The sequence below is a fragment of the Nannobrachium achirus genome (assembly GCF_963921795.1).
Source record: "Nannobrachium achirus genome assembly, chromosome: 22".
NCBI classification, from domain to species: Eukaryota; Metazoa; Chordata; class Actinopteri; order Myctophiformes; family Myctophidae; genus Nannobrachium; species Nannobrachium achirus.
Genome location: NC_137829.1, coordinates 22,777,196 through 22,800,184, shown reverse-complemented (window position 1 = coordinate 22,800,184; position 22,989 = coordinate 22,777,196). Strand labels below are relative to the sequence as shown.

General features: G+C 42.5%; 1 protein-coding gene across 1 annotated transcript in view; it reads left to right on the top strand.

Moving 5' to 3' along the window:
• LOC308307337 (disco-interacting protein 2 homolog A-like) overlaps positions 1–21,882 on the top strand; it is a gene marked incomplete at its 5' end in the record, with an annotated part of 135,222 nt that extends 113,340 nt beyond the window's left edge. The window contains 24 exon segments of the mRNA XM_080752543.1: positions 1,031–1,150; positions 1,525–1,639; positions 2,299–2,438; positions 3,026–3,162; positions 3,276–3,356; positions 3,720–3,847; positions 4,273–4,387; positions 5,190–5,391; positions 6,904–7,013; positions 7,307–7,387; positions 7,673–7,796; positions 9,171–9,292; positions 9,752–9,863; positions 10,370–10,479; positions 11,223–11,353; positions 12,936–13,104; positions 13,586–13,756; positions 15,299–15,328; positions 16,475–16,536; positions 17,497–17,554; positions 17,697–17,771; positions 20,060–20,234; positions 20,937–21,060; positions 21,575–21,882. Of these exon segments, the coding sequence (XP_080608669.1) occupies positions 1,031–1,150; positions 1,525–1,639; positions 2,299–2,438; positions 3,026–3,162; positions 3,276–3,356; positions 3,720–3,847; positions 4,273–4,387; positions 5,190–5,391; positions 6,904–7,013; positions 7,307–7,387; positions 7,673–7,796; positions 9,171–9,292; positions 9,752–9,863; positions 10,370–10,479; positions 11,223–11,353; positions 12,936–13,104; positions 13,586–13,756; positions 15,299–15,328; positions 16,475–16,536; positions 17,497–17,554; positions 17,697–17,771; positions 20,060–20,234; positions 20,937–21,060; positions 21,575–21,827 (2,945 nt within the window). The 3' untranslated portion in view covers positions 21,828–21,882.
• Between the last annotated feature and the right edge of the window lie 1,107 nt (positions 21,883–22,989).

Genomic DNA, 22,989 nt, shown 5'->3' with positions numbered 1-22,989 from the left:
CTTGTGATAATAATCCAAAACTACAAAGTAACTAGTAACTAAACCTTTCAAATAATTGTAATGAAGTAAAAGTATAATATTAGAGTATTAGAAATCGGAAATACTCAAGTAAAGTACAAATTCCTCAAAGTTGTACTTAAGTAGTAAGTACTGTACTTAAAGGGGCACTCCACCACTTTTCAACCTATGTTCATATAATTGGTCCTCACTCAAAAATATGGACTCTGAACTTCCCACAGCTCTCCTAGGAGACTTGGACTGAGTAGAAAAAAATTGTGATATTTTATCATGAACATTAGTGAGGACCTATTATATGAAGACAGGTTGAAAAGTGGTGAACTACTCCTTTAAGTAAATTTACTTACAGTAGTTACTTTAGTTTACACCACTGATGATGACACTCGGCTCCAGTTTGGACAGAGTTCCGCTCACTCACCTGTTATGCCTGATTCATACTTGGTTGCACATCGTGTCGTGCTCTGAAAATAACCTGTCAGCGCATTGTGAGCGAGTAGATCTGCTATTTTCGGAGAGTGTGACCCCGGCTTGCAAACAAGTAGTGAATCAGGTCTTAGTAACAGAGTCAGACTCACTACCCCACTGAATCAATATCAGGCCCTGTGATACTTGTGACTGGCTGTAAGCATGCATGCTCTGTGGTTCCCGAGCAGTGGTTCCCAAACTTTCTAGCTCACGCCATGTTATGTGTTGTGAGATTGTGAGATTGTAGATCTGTTATTTTAACAACTTCTTAGGGAATATATATTTTTTATGTATGGCATTTCTTTTTATGTATTTATTCATGATTCATTTCTTTTGTGACATTTATGAAAACGTTCTGAAATAATAATAATAAGGAAACAAAAAAAGGGATATCTGCTTGAGACCCTTAAAAATGAGTCCCAACCCATTGTTTTGGTAATACTGGTATAGACTGCTGTATTGATCTCTCTCTCTCTCTCTCTCTCTCTCTCTCTCTCTCTCTCTCTCTCTCACACACACACCTTGGTGCGTGCCATGCCATGCACAGCGCGGGTAGCCGTGGTGAAGTCCAGGGACATGCATTGGTCGTTGCTGGCCCAGAGAGACCAGCGGGATCTCAGCCTGAGCTCACTGCGCATGCTGATCGTAGCAGACGGAGCCAACCCCTGTGAGTGTACCAGCAGACACTCACTTTAACACAGTGATTCTCAACCTTTTTCTATTTTAAGAGAACACCCAGTTTCAAATGCAATAGGCCCCCAATTGTATATAGTTTTTATTTTTATATCTCTGGGACCCCAATCTACACTGTAAAGGCCTCAGTGTAAAGTGAATTCTGATCCCTTTGGACGCTTAGTGCTCCCCTGTCCTGGCTTTGAGAATCAGCAGTTTAACACGCTCTCACATCTACTGCCTCTTTCCAAACTCCTACGGTCAAAACCTCTCAAGTATTGATTCGGATCTTCTTCGTGTGTGTGGGTGGCTTTGTTTTTTGTGCGTCTGTGTGTGCATTTGATTGACCGCATTTGCACTTGACAACAGGGTCAATATCTTCCTGCGATGCCTTCCTCAACGTGTTCCAGGCACGTGGACTGCGACCTGAGGTGATCTGCCCATGTGCCAGCTCTTCAGAAGCCATGACTGTCGCCATCCGGAGGTACGCTGTCGCTAATGCACCGCATTTAAAAACAACCCTCTCCAGCTCCGTGGTTTTCAACCTGGTCCATTGTTTTTTCGCCTTTGAGCCACGGACCACCATTTGATGAGATTCAGCCTCTCAGACCCCAAACTTGAGAATATTTTATTGTCGTTGGATAAGATTTTTGTCCACCATTCCATGCTGTATTGATGTTGGTACTATAGGAGAGATAACGGGCCAACGTTGATTAAAATATAAATTCTTCTACATTCTCTAATTGTGTAGACTTCTTGTAAATTAAGTAATGCAGATGTTTAACAATAATCAATCTTGAGAGCGTAACATGTATCATCTTATCAGCTTAAGAATTGTGTACCCTTTCAGAGATGCTTTGGTTGAGCTTCAGCTTAAGAATAGCCCGTAGTCACTGACATTGAGACAGATTTTGGTGGACTGTATGTTAAACACATATGTGTTCATATTTGATATGTTTAAATAAATAAGAGAAGAACTATTCCTAGTCCCACAGAGGGACAGATGGTGTAGCCAAGACACGCCAGGGTTGGAAACGTTCCTACCTATTGTCCAAAGCCTGACCTGACCCAAGTTTAGGTGGACTCCCACTAGTGAGTCATCATCGCCACAATAACTAATATAAACTATTTGGTGTCTTGCAGACCACCAGAGATGGGTGTTCCTCCTCCAGGGAAGGCGGTGCTGTCTATGGGTGGGCTGAGCCACAGTGTGATCCGCGTCGACACGGAGGAGAAGCTCTCTGTCCTCACGGTTCAGGACGTGGGACAGGTTATGCCTGGAGGTACGGCTGAATGAACCACGCTCAGCAGGCACCGTTCGTACTGTTCTCAACAGATATTCAGTCTGCTCACAGGCAGTCAGTCAATGTCAGCAATGACAAAAATGCCAGACATTTATTCTGAAAACATCCAAGACACAAACGGTCTTTGTGTCATTCGTTTTACTGTTCAAGTTATCATCCTCATTATTTATAATTCATATCATGTACATTGTGCAACAATAAATTGAACTAATCGGTTGAATCTATTATAAAATTATTTAAAAAATTTAATTGGGCACAATGCATCACATCACTATGCATTGCAGCTTGTAGCTGATCTACAGTGGCATGTATCTACAGCTATTTTTGCTATGTTTGCTTGACATGACCTTATTTTGATTAAGTGCTTAACCAGACTAATCGATATATTTGATTATAAAAGCTATATTACATGTTCATAATTTTTTAAACATGCTTATTTTCACATAAGACGTTTTTTGAAGCGCTTCTCGATTATTTGATAGATCCAAACGTAATTGATATGATAATCGGCAAGTAAACAGTCGATAGTTGCAGCCCTAATGTCATCAATCACGGTGTGCCCCCAGCCTTGGTGTGCGTGGTGCGAGTGGAGGGGACCCCCTACCTCTGCCAGACGGACGAGGTGGGCGAGATCTGTGTGAGTTCGGGAAGCACTGGTGTTGCCTACTACGGCCTCCCTGGCATGACCAAGAACATCTTTGAGGTTGGTGTCCATCCTCGTCATAGCATCCCATCGTAACTGTAGACTGAAGATCTGAGTGTGTGCTCAGTCACATGTGCACGTTTCTAATGGAGTACTCACTGTCTTTGTTGCAGACTATCCCGGTAACGTTGTCTGGAGTTCCAATCAGCGACAGACCGTTCACCAGGACCTCGCTACTTGGCTTTCTGGGACCCGTCAGTTCACTTTTATTATTCTGTTCATCTACACCGTCCATGAATGTACTACTGTCAGTCCCATGTCTCTCATGCTATGCACCTTAGCATCCTTATCCTGGCCATGTCATAATAGGTGAACATTCTGTGAAAATAGCCCCTCTACGAGCTCACTAGATCATTTATGCTATTTCCACTATTTGCCGTACACCAAAGTGCTATATATAGGGCTCAAGTGATCAACCATCTACTTCTACGGTATGACTCGACCAAATGTATGGACTGTGAAACTGTATTTGGTCCGCTGTAGATTTGACACACACTGGGTGGCTACATGTCATGTCACATTCTAACCTTTTGAACCTCGTCATGTGCCGTCACCAGGACAACCTGGTGTTTGTTGTGGGGAAGATGGAGGGGCTGATGGTGGTGAGTGGGCGGAGACACAACGCCGATGACGTGGTGGCCACGGCGCTGGCGGTGGAACCCATGAAGTTTGTTTACAGGGGGAGGTGAGGAGGACATTTAAAAACTATTGTTAAACGTTTCCATGTACTGTACCCAACTTCAGAATGTACTATTCCTGTACTGTTTCAGTCACCGCTAAAACAGACCGTACATGTTGCAATGAGCAATGATACATGAGAGGCCGTGGTATATTGTGATTATATCATGGTGGTGGGTATTTTGTGTCCTGACATAAATGCAGACGTAACCCCCCCATAGCCTGGATAGATTGCGATACATCATGGCCTCCAGTGCGTTTTTGCTTTTATGACATGGTTGCCAGCAATTGGCAACACGATTTACCCACAGTTTTAACCATTGACCAAAAGCTGCATTAACATACCTGTGTGGTATTCAAATTATCAGGAAAACAGAGAATTTCAATGTGTTTCAGTGTGGAGTTCCAACAGTAATGTCCTGTGCTTTCCAGGATAGCAGTGTTTTCTGTGGCTGTGCTTCATGACGAGAGGATCGTTGTGGTTGCTGAACAGAGACCAGACGCCTCTGAGGAAGACAGCTTCCAGTGGATGAGCCGTGTCCTTCAGGTAACGCGTCTTCACTGAGAGCAGAGGTACAGCTTATTTTAATGTACCGTATATTTACAAATAGTAGACTGGGGGCTAATAGCCGCCAGGCACCAAATACCCACCGGGGGTCTGACTCTGACACCGCCTTTCAAATGGACGCAAATAAGTGTCGCAAATAGCCGTCCGGTTCTTTTAAATACCGGTCTACTATTTGGAACTATACTGTAATGTCTGCTCACTCTTTAGGTTAAGGTAAGGGCACCCTGGTGGCTCAATCATACCACGCAGCCACACCTAAACATAACGACCTGCATATTAATTCTGTTATAGCCTCAGTAATCTATGATGTAGTACATATGGTTTCTAACTTATTTATGCTTATATAATATTCAGTAATTAGCTAATACATAAATACATTGTATTTATTTAGCAACAGTATAGCAACATTTACAAATGATGTATTAAATACGTAATTTGTAAAATACGGTTGCTATTCATTGTAACAGAGACAAATTCCTCATACGTACAAACAAACCTGGCAAAATATATTATTCTGATTCTGATTAAATAGAAACGACCCACAATAATACAAAACAAATCATTTTAAAATCGATAAGCCAGACAGAAGAGGCAGAACTATTAAGGATTGTCATGTCATGGATGTGTTTTCTTGTCAGCATACCTTACATTCATAAACCAACCTCATATAGATCTGCAGTTGATTTTAGGATGGTGTGTCCATTGTGTTAAATCAAGAGCATTTAAACATGACAATAAAGTTGAACCTGAACCTCCCCACTGTTCTCTGTCTTCCTCCCAGGCCATAGACAGCATCCATCAGGTAGGGGTGTACTGCTTGGCGCTGGTCCCTGCCAACACGCTGCCCAAGGCCCCGCTGGGCGGCATTCACATCTCAGAGACCAAGCAGCGCTTCCTGGAGGGGGCGCTGCATCCCTGCAACGTGCTCATGTGCCCCCACACCTGTGTCACCAACCTGCCCAAGCCACGGCAAAAACAGCCAGGTACGTCACATCACTGGTAGTCTCGTGTAGCCAGACAACTGTTCCACAATCTCTGAATGCTATATAGAGTCTGGAACTACAGCTCCTGAAATCCGAGTAATGGAAGCTGTCATTTCCATTCACGAAAATATATTTTAAAATATAATTTCTGCTAAGCAGCAAGCTAAATATTTTTTCTTTATTTATATTAGGATAAATATGCGCAATGGTAAAAATGAAACGGTAGTTGGGACAGGAGGTTGCTTCACTTCCGCTTTATTCCATACTCATCATCAGTCTTCCGTTGCCCCGGCCCAGACTGTTTGACGGGAGCATTTGCAAATCGTGGGAGTCAACAGCCTGGCCACAAGAGACTACTTCACTGGTGGAACAAACAAAGACAATCACCAGTGTTGTAAAGTAACTAAGTGCATTTATTTACTCAAGTACTGTATTTAAAGGAGTAGTCCACCCCTAAAATGATGGATGGATACTTGAGTTAAATATTTATTTTTGTATTTGTCACATTCCCAAGACAATAATTTGATTATATTTTGTACCCCCATTGATTTCATGGGGGTACATTTTAAATCAAGCTCACAATGCATTGCGATGCGACGCTTTGTGAGCTTGTAGATCTGCTGTTTTCCAACTATTCTTAATACATTTTGAACTTGTGAAATGGGACATTCTGCATAATGAGTACTTTCTACTTTTGATACTTTAAGTATATTTGGTACCAATGCTTTTGTACTTTTACTCAAGTAAATTTATAATTCTGGACTTTTACTTGTAACAGAGTATGTCTACATTGCAGTATTGATACTTTTACGTCAATTACTTTTTCTACCACTGAACATCACATAACGGCCCTTTCACATGGGAAGCGATGACACCTCTTAATTAATTAATTTTCAACGAGAGTTGAGTGGGCAGGTAGGGAAGCACAGGCAATCAGACAGTCGTAGCGACAAGCGGGTACGATCCTGTGAAACTGTCGCGCCCGTGCTGGTGTCTCACATAGGTATGGGACGATAAGCGATATTATCACGATAATCTTATCGTGGAGATTTAATTTATCGTGAAATCGTCCTCCGTCAAGCACTGGGATCAATTCACCTTTTATTTGCTGAGCTGCATATCCGGTACCATTTAAACCCTCTATTGGTAAAACGTACTTATAATATACATACTGATCTACAAGCTCACAACGCGTCGCAGGCAAATGTTCCACCCCAGGATAATGGATGTTGGGGATATTTTGATTATCACGATAATAGCGTAAATCGCTAAATTTCTTTGGTCACAATAATCGTGATATGAAATTTTCATATCGTCCCATCCCTACTCTCACACGCCTGCCTGCTGCCCTAGTTGAAATGCGTTCAACCTTTTTTCTTCTCACACGAGGAGCGCAATGCAACCACGCAGATGCAAGCGAGCACAGGCGTTGTGTAGCTCCCGTGTGAAAAGCCCTTAATAGCGCAATCATTTGAACAATTTGGTTTTCCTTTTATTTGGTGCTGTGGACAGAGGTGGGCCCAGCGTCTATGATTGTGGGCAACCTGGTAGCGGGCAAGAGGATAGCCCAGGCCTGCGGGAGGGACGTGGGACAACTAGAGGACAATGACCAGGCACGTAAGGTAGAGAACCATCCTCATTTCATTTCTCTCCATCACATCTACATCACACAGGTAAGGAACAGCAACTGATTCTGAAATAAACTCTTGTCGACACAGTCGGCACGCTTAATTAAGCGGTTCATTTGAGTCTGACCCAGTTCCATTTCATACTCTTCCCCAAGGCCATCAATATTGCTCTTCATAATCATGATGTCCATCCCCACTGTGTTCATTTTAAATCAACCCCATCTTGTTTTTTCATTCTTATCATAGTATCAGCAGCATGTGTGTGACTCTCTCCTGTGTCTCAACAGTTCCTCTACATGCAGGACGTGCTGCAGTGGAGAGCCCAGGCCACACCAGACCACCCTCTGTTCCTGGTGCTCAACGCTAAGGTACTTCATCATTTTTTCCCCCACATGTGTTTTCATTAAAGGAATACTTCAACCTAGTTTACTTCGAAACTCTATTTAAAAAAAGGTTTACAAATAACTCATTTCAAACATGCACTCTTGCTTCTCAGTTTGAGTGAAAATGTTTATGTTTTGGAGGTACTAAGCATACGAAATGTATACTTCCTTGTACAACGGTGTCAATCACAAAAAAGAACACATTTTCAAACTATCCAAAAAAGAGGATGCAAGCTTAACCCCAGTATTCTGTGGACTTGTGTCCCCCAGGGCACGGTAGCAAGCACGGCTTCATGTCTGCAGCTGCACAAGCGGGCGGAGCGGGTTGCTGTGGCGCTGATGGAGAAGGGCCGGCTCAACACTGGAGACCACGTAGCACTGGTGTATCCACCAGGTGAGGGGACCTCTGTGTGATCCAGCCTCTAGCATCGCACCCTTAAAGAGGTGGTGCCATATAGCTTTTCTGTTTTGTATGTCTATGGAGTTAACATTACTCTAATAGACCACCGGGTGAGGTTATAATGTGCAAATTTGCCTTCCCTGAGTATTTTTGGTTTCTTCCTGAAAGCTCAAAGCCTCTGAGTCAAAAGGCCTGATCGAAAATCGCTGATTTAATGTCATCATAAACTCATCCCCTCCCCTTTTACCATACACCCAACACTGTGGGTGTGGCTAACTTCAGCTGGGTTAACACCCACCTGACAACCAGGCATACTTAATTAACTGGTGGGTGTGGCCACATAAATACATAATTGTAACTCTTTCTGTACACTTTTTTGGAGGAAAACAATCTTCCTCCTAGTATAATCATAATACCTGATAATCATGTTTTTTTTGGCAACTTGTTGCTACTTCATACAGTACCTGAATTAAATAATCATATTGTTTTTTGGAGCTGTGTGAAACACAGGCTCCCTATACGTGGCTGTGTGGGTCTGTCTGTCTGTCTGTCTGTGTGTATGTAGCCTGAACTTCCTAAACTTCGGCACGCTACTAGTCCCACAGTTTTGCCACCACACACTCGCGCCATATGTCAAATCGACCGGCTTACTCGGGAATCGTGGGCTAGAAACTTGCTAAGAGAAAGGTTCAATAGTTTAATTGATATTAATTTATTAGTGAATAAATTTTCCCCATTGACTTATAATGGGAATCGCAAAAACTCACATTCAATTATTTGTCTCTCGCAAACCATAGGGGCTAGAGTTTCAAGACTTGGAGAGGAAGTTCATAATGATTTCAAGGATTAAATAAAAAATAATTGTGTCATTTGGCCGCATGGTGGCGCCATAACACCCCACTTTACGTTTTGGCCTGTAACTCTTGAACCGTAGGTCGGAAAATTAAAAATCTTTTTTCCCTGGATTCCTTGGGTCATGACGCATCTCCCCATATAGGCCACGCCCATTTGCGCCATGATTGATTTTCCGCCATCTTGAATTTTCTCCAAAACACACTTTTTGCTCCTTTTCCTACATATTTTCTTCAAATGTCACAAAAATCGGTACACATGATCCACACACACACACACACACACACACACACACACACACACACACACACACACACACACACACACAGCTCCACTTCACACGGGTGTGATTTTTAGATGTATTTGTGGGATTTTATTAAACCTAATCTGTTATGCTCGTACATCCCCTGGAGAAATTCAGACCACCAAACATAATAAAGTGTATTTACAGGCTTTTCAAATGCACAGCGGATAATCACCACTGCTCCCCTGTTTTCTTCATGTGTGTATGTCCAGGTATTGACCTGATTGCCACCTTCTATGGGTGTCTCTACGCTGGCTGTGTGCCCGTCACTGTGAGACCGCCTCACCCACAGAACCTGGCCACCACCCTGCCCACCGTCAAGATGATTGTTGAGGTGACACCCGGTGTTGATTTTGACGGTCATATTTTAGTCATCTGAAAAATTTAGGTTGAGTTTAGTTTTTTACTAAATATACAGTTGATTTTGTTGACAAAAATGTATTTTGGTGGGCCTTGATCGTGTCGTAATGCCAAATACATGGCACTTGGCTGCATGCTGAAAATAGGTGATCAATAGCCTCACAATGCGTTGCACTGCGACGTGTTGTGAGCTTGTAGATCAGCTATTTTCAGAGTGCAACACCTGAGCGCAACCAAACATAAAATGACTTGTCTTATAGTTCTACTGGATCTCTTTTCCACTTGTCCTTCCCTAACATTTTTCATCTACTTTTTATTTGTTGTTGTCAATATATTTAGTCTTAGTTTGAATGAATGGACCATTATAAAGCGCTTTGAGTTTGCAACTTGCTTAGAAAAGCACAATAAAAATGCAATCCATTATTATTATTAGGTCAGTAAGTCGGTGTGTATCCTGACCACCCAAGCAATAATGAAGCTGCTGAGATCCAAAGAGGCTGCTGCCGCTGTGGACATCAAGAGCTGGCCCATGGTGCTGGACACAGGTGATGCACGCACGCACAGCGCCACTCATACACCATGATAACTTCTCCAGATAGCATTCTCTTGTACGGCTGGCTAGCCACGGTGAAAGTAACTTTATATTTTGTCAATCGCCCACAACGTACCCCAGAAATGCTGGATTTTCTACTGGGAAAAAGAAAGTGTTGACGCATTAAATATGCAGACTAAATTTGCCCGTAGGCTCCATTTTTACTGGGTCAAAGAAAAACAGCGTGCACACTCATCAACCTTTCATTTATTTCAGCAGTCCCATAGAGTGAGAGTACGTTTACACTGGGGACAAATTGAGCATTGACTGCTGGAGCTTAAATGATTTTACAAAATAATGCACTTTACTACTGTAAATAGCTTTTTGACAGTCCCTCCTAAATCGACAGTCGCCATATAACTAGTGTTTCCCAATATGCATCTGTGTAGTGCTGCAAGTGAAAATAAATAAATAACAATAACAGGTGGCGACTCATTCATTTGCTCCTCTGTTTGCCAGATGACCTCCCTAGGAAAAAGAGCCCTCAGATCTACAAGCCTCCCACACCAGAGATGTTGGCATACCTAGACTTCAGTGTGTCAACAACAGGCATCCTGGCAGGGGTCAAGGTACAGGAATGACCACACAAAGAAACATGGTCCATCCATCACATCACTACTGAGCAACTGGAAGTCTCTTCACAAAAGTGACTGAAATATGTATATACTGTAAAATAAAAATTTAGGATTGGTTCAGTGATGATAAGAGTGGGATTTTGGGTGGGAATCTACAATTTACTACGAAGGTTTTTCCTTCTGTACATTGCTGTGTAAAACATACATTGCAGACATTGTATTATGTCTGTTGTCTATACTCTATAGGCTAAACCTGCCCCATATAGATATTCCACTACGTCCAAGTGATGAATAATGTAGTTGAGTTTTAGTCTAATGGCAGGGCTTCCTAAACCTTATCAGCTAGAGACCAAAAAGATACATTTGGTGTCTCCCCAGGACCCAAACTTGCGAAACTTATAAGTACATTATGAAATGACCGCTAGAACCCTATTTCAAAATAGGGAAAATAGCCAATTTACAAGCTCTGCTATTTTCTCTATTAGAACATTTCCGAAGAATGTTTGAAATCTTTTGTTAAATGGCAGAAAACTGTTGTATTTTATTTTTTTAAGAAAGACATTTTGAGGAAAGTGTTAAAAAACAAAGGCGACCCATACAAACAGGTCCGCAGCCCACAAAACGAGTGACTCACGCCCCTGTGTTTGGGAAACAGAGGTCAAAAGGCAGGTGGATGGTAATGGTCCTGGTTGTGGTTGTCCTTGGCGTGCCTTCACGTTCCTTCCCGTCTGTTCCAGATGTCGCACGCTGCCACCAGTGCCTTGTGTCGCTCCATCAAGCTGCAGTGTGAGCTGTACCCCTCTCGGCAGATCGCCATCTGTCTGGACCCCTACTGTGGCCTGGGCTTCGCTCTCTGGTGCCTTTGCAGGTAAATAGAATCATTATGTGATCCAAAAGAAGCACTACGTTGTGTTGAATGTTGATAATTATAATCTATCTATAAATGCGAGAAGTCTCTGCGTGTCTGTCTGTCTGTGTGTCTGTCTGTCTGTAATCCGCGTATCTCGAGAACCGTTCGTCCCACCGGCTTCAGATTCGGCACGCGCGTTCCCCGCCGCGGCACGGAGTGCAGTGCCGGGTCTCGACCCGACCCGACGCGCGGTTTTCCCGAACCGGCGTGAAACGTTCGGAATCTCCTTATGCGGGGTTGATTGTTGACATCAGGCTGTTCCGGAGGAAATCGGCGAAAGCTCTGACTCATTGTGACATCACTTCATAAAAGGCTCTGACATCACGTACGCCACATGAGTCAACAAAAAATCTCTGTGAGTGTGTATGTACAGTATGTATGTAATCCGCGTATCTCGAGAACCGTTCGTCCCACGGGCACGCGCGTTCTCCATATATGGGCATAAAATGAATGCCCCCATATATGGGCATAAAATGGATTGCAGACAGACAGATACAGATATCTCCATATATGGACATAAATGGACAGAGGCAAACAGATGGTCAAAGATCTCCATATATGGGCATAAAATGGACGCAGACAGACAGATACAGATATCTCCATATATGGGCATAAATGGACACAGGCAAACAGATGTTCAAAACGGGCACGCGCGTTCTCCATATATGGGCATAAAATGAATGCCCCCATATATGGGCATAAAATGAATTGCAGACAGACAGATACAGATATCTCCATATACTGTATGGACATAAATGGACAGATGCAAACAGATGGTCAAAGATCTCCATATATGGGCATAAAATGGACGCAGACAGACAGATACAGATATCTCCATATATGGGCATAAATGGACACAGGCAAACAGATGTTCAAAACGGGTCCTATGACAACAGGTATAATGAGGTTTGCATTAAAGGGGGAACCGGCACTGTGTCTGCAACACAGTTGGAGGCACAGACAGATACTCCATATATGGGCATAACATGGACGCAGATAGACAGATATCTCCATATATGGGCATAAAATGGACCCAGAACTATAACTGCAGTGATCTCCATATATGGACATAAAATGGACGCCCACAGACAGACAGACAGATACAGATATCTCCATATATGGGCATAAATGGACACAAGCAGACAGATGGTCAAAACGGGTCCTATGAAAACAGGTATAATGGGGTTTGCATTAAAGGGCGGGGCATTCATTCCCTGTTTACATTGTTCCGAGTTGGCCAGGTCGCCGACTAGACGCTGGGCCGCCCGGCTTCTAGTAATCAATAATAATAACATTATTGATAAATCCCTATTTTCTGTATGTCATTATATGCAAAAAATCATATCCTTTTTGAGGGTTAGGGTAAGCTTGTAGATCACTCTTTTTTCCCTTTTCTTTTTTATAAAATAGGGCTAAAGTGGTTAATAGATTAGTTTTTTATTAAACGGTAGAATAACCACTAAGAAAATAATTGCATGTTGCAGCATAGAATATTAATAAACGTGTGTGTGTTTCTGGGTGCCTTTGTGTTTGTCTGCAGTGTGTACTCGGGCCACCAGTCCATCCTGGTGCCTCCGTTGGAGCTGGAGAGCAATGTGTCTCTGTGGCTGTCGGCGGTCAGCCAGTACAAGGTGCGCGTCACCTTCTGCTCCTATTCCGTCATGGAGATGTGCACTAAAGGCCTGGGCTCACAGACGGAAGCACTTCGGGTCAGTAGCTCTCTCACTGTACAAACTACCTTCAGCAGGCTTTAACCACTTGAACCCTTATAGCATCCTTGTTCTGGGGGGAACATTCGCCGGAAAAATTGCATATCTACAAGCTCACGCTGTGTCGCAAACCTGATAAATTGTGTGCTTGTAGATCGTCTATTTTTGGCGAAGAGATTGTAGCTTGTAGATTGCTATTTTCACTACTTCTTAAATATTATAATATTTCTATATAAATATTTTCCATCTTTTGAAATACAGTATATATATTACATTTTTTGTAGGAAAAGAAAATGTGATTGTTACTCGAGTTACAAATGGGTTGCGACGCACTGTTTGGGAAACGGGTATCCATTTCCTAAGTATATACCGGTAGATGGTTTAAGTGAATAATCGCACTGCACAGTTGTCATGATTATAAAGCTATATCACAATAACACCCCCCCCCCCCACCCCCCCTTTTTTCTTTTACGCGCCGCAGTTACGGAACGTGAACCTGTCGTGTGTGCGCACATGCATGGTGGTGGCGGAGGAGAGGCCTCGCATCGCTCTCACCCAGTCCTTCTCCAAGATCTTCAAGGACCTGGGGTTGTCGCCGCGCGCCGTCAGCACCACGTTCGGCTGCAGAGTCAACGTGGCTATCTGTCTGCAGGTGAGTACATGTTGGAGGGTTGTAGAGGTTATATATGCTGTTTTAGAGTTGACAGTGCTGACTGACAAAGGTAGAAATGCCTGACGGATACCAATTAATTGTTTTTGGTCAGTCGCCTGTTGTGGCGCTACACTTGTCATAGGAGGATAAAATGACCTTAAGGCTGAGCGTCCAGTCCACCATTGGTGTTTTTCCCAGCTGAAAAGGCAATGTGCTCTCTTAAAAACAGGAAAGACAGAACAGAATAGATGCTCAGGCTCAGCGTCTCATTATGCTGCGTAGTTACGCTATAATGGTAGGGATGATGCCGATCGATCTGCAATGGCTCGGATCGGTCCAATATGACTGATCGGTGATTTCGATCAAAAGGTAAATTTGCCTTTGTTTGTTTTTCGCCTTGAAAATAATGAAGGGCAGACAATTTTGCCATACTGTCTGAATCGGGAAAGGTTTTTTATTTTATTAGGAGGAATTTCCCTAGGACTAAAATTGTTAGGGGGATCCAATCAAATGGAACTAACTACATTAAAAACCTAACATCACTGCTCCTGCTAAGACATATTGTACTTTGTTCAAGACAGGATATTCAAATGTAATATTTTGTTCACATGGTTATTTTGTGCTTTACCACTAAGCTGCATCATGTGATTAATCAGATAACATATTTTAATCAATTGACAGCCTTAAAAGATATTGCCCCACTTGATCGGATCGGTGATTGCTCGGTATCGGGTGATCAGATTTAGGTGATCGGTGATCGTATCCAAAAAATCTGATCGCCCCATCCCTACTGGAAACTGCAGTAGCTGATGTTTCCAGCATAGCGTAAATACAAAGTGCGCCCATTGAAAACAATTCAAAACATATGCATAGCTCAGGAAAAAGTGCCTCTGAGACAAAAGTGATGATCATGTTTGTTCTGGCTCTGTCGTAAAGACCAGACTTCAAACAACCCGTCAGAGTAAAGTTTGATAGATTGGCTGGTTTCTGGATGAGGTGAAAGTATGTTTGTGTGCCCAGCATAAATCATATCGAGTGTGAAAGCAACACGAGTGTTTTATATTGAACTGCTGTGAACAGAGATGTGATGTGATGCCAAGGAAAGATTGGAAAAACAAAATGGAAAAGAAATGGAATATGATTATGTAATGTTTATTAAACAAAAACCCACAGCATCAGGTAAAGTATTGGAGCCAAAATACACGTTTATTGTTTAGTTTTGACGTCTTATCTGTGGTTTCCTTTTAGAGTCACTGTTTCTCAACCTGACTGTTCATCCTTTTATTCTTTTTCTGTGACTCCTGTCTTCTATCTTTTCTTGTCCTTTCTTTTCCCCGAGTGTCTGGTGTGAGTGTGTGTGTGTGTGTGTGTGTGTGTGTGTGTGTGTGTGTGTGTGTGTGTGTGTGTGTGTGTGTGTGTGTGTGTGTGTGTGTGGATGCATGTGTTCCCACTGTGATGCATGTGTGATGCACGTGTGTCCCATGTGTCTATGTGTATATTATCTCTTTCTCTTTGTGTTCTTGCCCTGTTCTTCCTCATCAGCCCAACAGGCTAGGCAAGCTGGCCGAGCAGGTACGGTGGGAAGAGAGGCTGTTCTCTCACATGGCTGCTGATGCCTCTGGGTTCATGTGTGTGTGTGTGTGTGTGTGTGTGTGTGTGTGTGTGTGTGTGTGTGTGTGTGTGTGTGTGTGTGTGTGCGTGCGCGCGTGCATGTCTTTTTTCTGCATGACCTCTGAGATGTCTAACCTCGATTTTTCTCAAGTTTCTCTTGCTTTCCATTCCTTTGATAAGCTCCAGCTACAACCCTATAGTGCCCCCATCCCGTTTGTTTTAGCTGAATCTAATCGGTAAAGGCTGGGACAGAACCATTGCTTTTTGATTGTGTGTGTGTGTGTGTGTGTGTGTGTGTGTGTGTGCGTGCGTGCGTGCGTGCGTGCGTGCGTGCGTGCGTGCGTGCGTGCGTGTGCGCGCGTGTGTGTGTGCGTGCCCGCCCGGGCGTGTGTGAGATGCAGTATGTCCTTGCCAAGCAGCATGAGTTTTGCAGTGGTGAAGATGTTTGAGCAGCGGTTTCTGAGCTCAAACACTTGTGGTGCGATTATGATCAGAGCCACTGTTACAGCACTACCACACACCCCCCTTCTTCCTATTGGTACAATCAACACTGTAATTAGGTCTATACAAGGGATTTCTCTTTTTTTGCATCGTTAATGAATTGCCATCGTCAGAAAAATACAATTAATGCAATTAATAAGAGTGATACAGATGATGACTCTGATTGATTGCAAAGACTTGGAATCAATTTCTGAGATAGTTTAATGCTGCGAGCGACCTCTGTGTGAATACATATGCTCATTATTCCCTTGCTTAATTAGCATAATTAGCTCCCTGCGTTTGTCTGTGACACCTCCGAGTACCATTATTGCCTTTTAGGCTCGTTGCTAGCTTTGTACTGACAGAAATAAAATGGTAAACGTGGCTGTAATAAGTCTTCCTGCAGAGAAAACACAGACTTTTGATATCAGTGTATGTCTGAATATCATAGTCCAGCTGGCTGGCTTCTGGCTGCCACCCTGCTTTGTCAACAGCTCTGCAAATAGTGGCATATTCAGCAGCTTCCCAACCTTCCACCCACCCAGGCAAGATCCAGTCTGCAATGCCTGTAGGAACATTTAGGCTTGAAGTACAGACTGATGGCCCATTCTGCCTGTCTTTCTCCAGGGCACGGCTGGACCAGACCCCACCACTGTATACCTAGACATGAGAGCACTACGGCATGACAGGTAGGTTGGCTGGCACCACTGAGGCATCTCCCACTGTGAACACAAGGGGGTACTAGAATGGAATGGTCCCTTAGGCACATGTGTCCACATTGGCACAGGGGAGGGTGATGTGGTGGAATTCAGATCAATCAATAATCATGAGAAAATGAGGAGACAAGACAATTATATTAGGTGGTGGTGGTCAAGTTTATGTAAACATGATATCATGGACAGAAATACAGTTTAACACTCTGGGCAGTGGTAAAGTAGTTCTGCCAAGAAGAATGGGCAGACCCTAGAATTATACTTTGTGGCTTCAATGCCTCTGGAACGAGCTGTACCATAACAAGATAGGCTTTACCAAAACAATAGTTACTGAGGCCTACTGAAGACCTCTCGACTCCTAACTATCAAGTATTAGTATCATCATACAGACCTAGATATTAATATAATCAATGAATACATGATCTACTCTATAACGTCACACATAATCAATCATGATAAACTCTAATCTACGACAGTGATCAATGGCATAACCAGCATGGGTGTGAGAGGATTTTTCTTTTCGAAAAAAAAAAAAGAAAAAAAAAAACATATTTAAAACAAATTTAGTCAATTCAATTTGGTCCCCTCACATCTGTATGCAAAGCATATCCTGCACATAATTCTACATTCATTCAAACAAACTGACTGGGGAGGGAGTCTGGGAGATAGGTGGGTTATTGCTGTAATGGTCAATACAATGTCCTCCTGATGTGAAAGAAAAATATTTCTAAAGAAGGGTAAAAATAAGGTTATTCAGTATATTATGGGAAATCAAAATCTGTTGGAAATATTTTAATTTATGTGGTGTCATAATTAAACGTAATGTTGATATGGCACACTGACTATCAAGAAAATAAAAACGTGTGAAACCAGGATTAATACATTTTGATGTATTGTTTTTTTTCTAACTATAGTATGTAATAATGTATTCTTCAGGGTTCGTCTAGTAGAAAGAGGCTCACCGCACAGCTTACCACTAATGGAGTCTGGGAAGGTACGAAACCATGAAAACATAAATGACTGAATGTCATTACTGTGACTGTGAAAAATGGTCTTTGTTCTTTTTCCCTCCCGTCTTATTATGTGATGTCTTTAACATGAATGAATGAATACCTGTCACTGTCTGACCCCTCCAGATCCTTCCAGGAGTGAAAGTAATCATCGCCAACACAGAGACTAAAGGACCTCTGGGTGACTCCCATTTAGGAGAGGTGAGGAGTTCATTCTGTAGCGGTGGTATTTTCAGTTGAAGATGTATTGATGCTATGCGTTTTTTTTTCTCCCCCCTTGAAAGTCAGTTATTTTCAGCGCGTGACACTGTCACGAAATGAAGTCTAAATTAGGCTTCGCATGTTTTGGTTTCTTTTGTTGAAGTCGTATTGGTTTGAAATTGGATAAGTCTCAGTGCGTCATAGTGGAGTTGTACACATGGCTATACTATACGTAAAGTAAAAGTACCTTAGTAAATGTACATCGGTTACTTTCCACCACTGCCCCGTGACATAGGGCTGTCACAATTATTACATAATCGTCTAATCGTGATTTTTTTTGACATAATCGTGATTATTTTTCATAATCGTCATAATCGTTTCCATGTTGAAAATTTTCATATATTTAAAAAAAGGTCAAAAATTGTGGAAATAGCAGATCTACAAGCTCACAACGCGTCGCATCGCGACTCGTTGTGAGCTTGTAGATCGGCTATTTCCACTATCAAAGTTATTTTTTAAGTAGTAAGTTGTCAAATATGTCAGTAATTTCTTTGTATATTTAGGTTATGTGTCATATCTACCATGTACAACTTCAAAGCCTAAAAGCCAACACAGAAATATAATTATCAACGACAAAAACACAATTAAATCGTTAATCGCCAATTATTTGAGTGACAATTAATCGCCATGTAAAATGTCATATCGTGACAGCCCTACCGTGACAGCCCCTCTCCCCTGTGTTGCTATTCTTGTATACAGTGTATACAGACCTGATGAATGCAGCACAAAACATTGGACATAGTATATTAATGCAGTGGTTTTAAACCTTTTTCATATCATTGTCCATTATTTATTGGGCATTTGAGCCACAGACCTAGCCTGACACTCAGCCTGAATTGACATTTCGTTTCACTTCATTATTCAGTCTGAAGTCAGTTCCGCCCACAGCCTTTGCAGGGATGGGCGTTGCCGAAATGAGGCACTGTTCAGCGATTGGTTCACCGACCAACACATGACATAGTGTTGTTATGTGTGCCTGGCTGGCTAGTGGCTAAACAGTCAGAATAGGAGCACTACGAACTAGTAATCAAACACAACATAACATGCCTGCTACTGGTGTTTCATAGCGAGATCGATACGATCGCATTTTACCGCATTTTACCGCGACACGATGTGTGGTACGGTACGGTGGCGGCGCTGGTGTACTTGGAAACACACATGAGTTCTGGGAAACCCCCACCCACGCTGATCACAAGACGCTGATTCACGACGCTGATTCGCCCGTTTGGATTTTCAACCGAGGCAGGCCTCCTCATTGAGAGCGATTCTAGACCTGAATCGCAGAAACAAAAAAATTAAAGGGGTGTGGCTAGCGATTCAGGGTCTGGAACTAGGCTACCACAGACCTCCATTTGATAACATTTAGCCTCCCAGACCCAAGACTTTGAATATTTTGTTATTATTGGATACAAATGTGTCCACCATTCCATGCTGTATTGATGTTGCTACCATGGGAGACGCAAACGTTGAGCAAAATAACAATTCTTCAACATTCTCTAATTGTGTAGACTTCTTGTAAATAAAGTAATGCAGATGTTTAACAATCATTTAACTCTTGAGTGTAAAATGAAACCAAATGGACAGGCCCATTTGGTTTCATTTTACACTTAAAGACAACTTTGTTTTTTTACTACAAGGGTTCATATTTTAGATAGTCATTATAGAAAATAAAAGATGAGTGTTAAAATGTTTTCATTTACAGGTACTCCTTTCTATCGTTTTAGTAATTTTAAAGATTTAGATTTGCTTGCATGCCCCCAGGTTGGGGCATGCATGCAAGTGGCTAAATATGTATTTTTAGACACAATAAGCCCGTTCCCAAGATGCACCACAATACTTCATGGGCAGATGTGACTTGTGGCTGGTGTAAATGGTAACAAAGAAATTGCCAGCTTATTGTGTCTAAAAAGACATATTTAGCCAGTACGCATACAAAAATCTTTAAAACAATCGAAAGCAGTAAATGAAAACATTTAACACTCATCTTTTCTTTTCTCTAATTACAATCTAAAATATGAACCCTTGTTGTAAAAAAAAACAAAGTTGTCCTTTAAAGCTCTATAAAACTTTAAAGCTTGTTTGGTTACCAACTCACCATCATTTAGCTGGGTGGGGACCACGTGGAACCCCCTCAAGGACCACTGGTTGAAAACCACAGCTATATACTATATTAATGCGATATTTTCTATTGTGTTATTCAGTGCGTTTTGCCTTGTCATCTTCCCCAGGTATGGGTGAGCAGTCCTCACAACGCCACAGGCTACTACACAGTGTACGGTGAGGAGGCGTTACACGCCGACCACTTCAACACCAAGCTCAGCTTTGGCGACACTCAGACTGTGTGGGCGAGAACAGGATACCTGGGCTTCCTGAGACGCACCGAACTCACCGACGCCAGCGGAGGTGAGGGGACCGCTAATGCTACAACAGTGGCTATCAAACCTTTTCATGTCAAGGACATGTGATTATGAATTCCATCTCACCTGTGTCTTGATTGGCTCCCTGGTAGGCATAGTTTTACTGAGGTTAGGGTTAGGTTTGGGCATGGTTCCAAAAACAAGAACTGTCAATCATAGCGACTTCTGGCCAATCACAGCGGGGTTTGCCTAGAACTGAGGTGGGATCCATAATAATGCGTCAAAGACCCCCAAATTAATGTTTTTTGGCCACGGATCCCTATCTGAAAATATTATTGCCAGAGACCCCCCGATTTGAGTTGTTAAAATGTTTCAGAAATATTCCAAAATCATCAAATGTTTTCATGAAAATAGATATTTATGGTTAATCCCCAGACCCCACTTTGAGAACCACTGTGCTTTAAGGGAAATATATCAGTATCATCACCAACCCGCAACATCTATATCGCACAGAATGACACAACACTTTTAGACCACATAAGATAACATCACACGTCTGTCAGATATCTGTTTGATTCCATAAAAATAACACAAAGCCAGTGTGGGTGTTTTTTTAATCCTTTATTTAACCATGCTAAGTTACGTGTGTGTGTGTGTGTGTGTGTGTGTGTGTGTGTGTGTGTGTGTGTGTGTGTGTGTGTGTGTGTGTGTGTGTGTGTGTGTGTGTGTGTGTGTGTGTGCGTTGCAGAACGTCATGATGCCTTGTATGTGGTGGGCTCCCTAGACGAGACCCTGGAGCTCAGAGGAATGAGGTATCATCCCATTGACATTGAGACCTCTGTCATCCGCTCCCACAAGAGCATAGCTGAATGGTAAGGTCTGAATTCATCTCATGTGCCATACCATTGCTCAGGTGTGCCACCTCTTTGGTAACTTTTGCCATACTGTACACCCTTTGCATATTCAACAACCATCAAAACATAGTGACTAATACTGAAATTGTAATTAAAAAAAGACAACCATGTAACATATGTTAATAATAAAAGCAGAATAAGCTAATCGTTTTAGTCCAAGTAATATTACCCTTAAATTATAGCTGAATGAAATAAATCCTAGAACCTGAACAAAAATAAGTTTTACTCTTATGTACCTGTATAAAAGACGTAACAATAAAGTACAACCTTGAACCCTGATAAGAATTGTATTTCAATGTCAGAGCTTGCTGCCACCTACAGTATTTAAATAAAGCTGCAAAATGTCAGACATGCATGCAGAGCATTGCCATGCTGTTCTAAAATTCCTCTTCTTTCTTTCTCCATCCCTTCCCCTTCTGTGTTCTACCTTGATACCCCCCCTTTCCTCTTTCCCATCTCCCCCTGGGTCCAGTGCTGTGTTCACGTGGACCAACCTGCTGGTGGTGGTGGTGGAGCTGGAGGGCTCAGAGCAGGAGGCTCTGGACCTGGTGTCCCTGGTCACCAACGTGGTGCTGGAGGAGCATTACCTCATCGTGGGGGTGGTGGTGGTGGTCGACCCCGGCGTCATCCCCATCAACTCGCGGGGCGAGAAGCAACGCATGCACCTGAGGGACGGCTTCTTGGCCGACCAGCTGGATCCCATCTACGTGGCTTATAACATGTGAGGGCTGGGGGCGGGGAATCTTGCATCGGCAGAAGATGGGACATGAATAATGGGGCTTATAGCTTATGATGACCTAAGTAGAGCCCAACGCCAGGCGTGTATCGGGAGAGGAGGATGCAAGCGTGAGGCTTGTGTGAGGCAGATAACCAGAGGCAATCATCCAGTATGTGACCCATAAAACATGAAAAGGTGAATCAGGACAATGACAAGAAAGCGGCACATGGATGGAAGGTTAAAGAGTGTCATCTCACCTATATCTGACTTTTGAAACAGACCATGCTTACAGTATGGTGGGTTTTGTATGAATAGCAGATTGTATGTTTAACTTTGATCCCAGGGCGGCTGTTGATAGCCAAGCAGATGGTTATAGTACAATAATACTCTGTGCCATTACCATTTCTTTTGTAAAACTATGAATGTCAGTTACGTTTGCCATACTGTACACTTGTGCCATTGCACACCGTTGCACACATTACAAATACCCAGGCTCAAATGGCCTCACATGTTTAACATTTCACGTTTGCATAGCCTTGTTGCTTTGCGTTCTGGTTAGTGTGCTATTCTGAATCTTGGAAATATATAACATGTTACAGTATATGACATACATATATGTCCGAAATGTTACCCACATTCTCGTTTTAACTCCAGAGTCATGTTCTTAAATAATCAGGAAATGTTACCCACATTCTTTGTGTTTTAACTACAGCCATGTTCTTAGATTTTCAGACGTTTTGGTGCTGCTGGTTGCAGCAAATCATTCCTGTGGTTGTACGTTGTAGTGTCATTTAGAAAGATGATTGTGGTTCCACCCATAACCCCTTAGTCTCTTCTTCTCATAGTATGTGACATGTGTCATGTAGCATTTTATCAGAACAAATACGCAATATGAGTGACATGACACGTTGCTTTGAGTGACCACTGACAGGCCATGTTCATGTGATCGTTTGAACACGAGACGGAGAGCCCAATCATTCATGCATTAACTTAGCCAAATGTCTTGAATTGAATTAAGCCTTAAGTATTTAACAGATGCCTGTTCCGCTCCCAGCTTACATCAACTTGATTTACCTAAAGTTCTCAGCTGTTTGGAAATGAATGGAGAGAGGAGAGTATTTTTTTTAACCAAGATGGCTATACTTGATATGAACAACCATAACAAACCC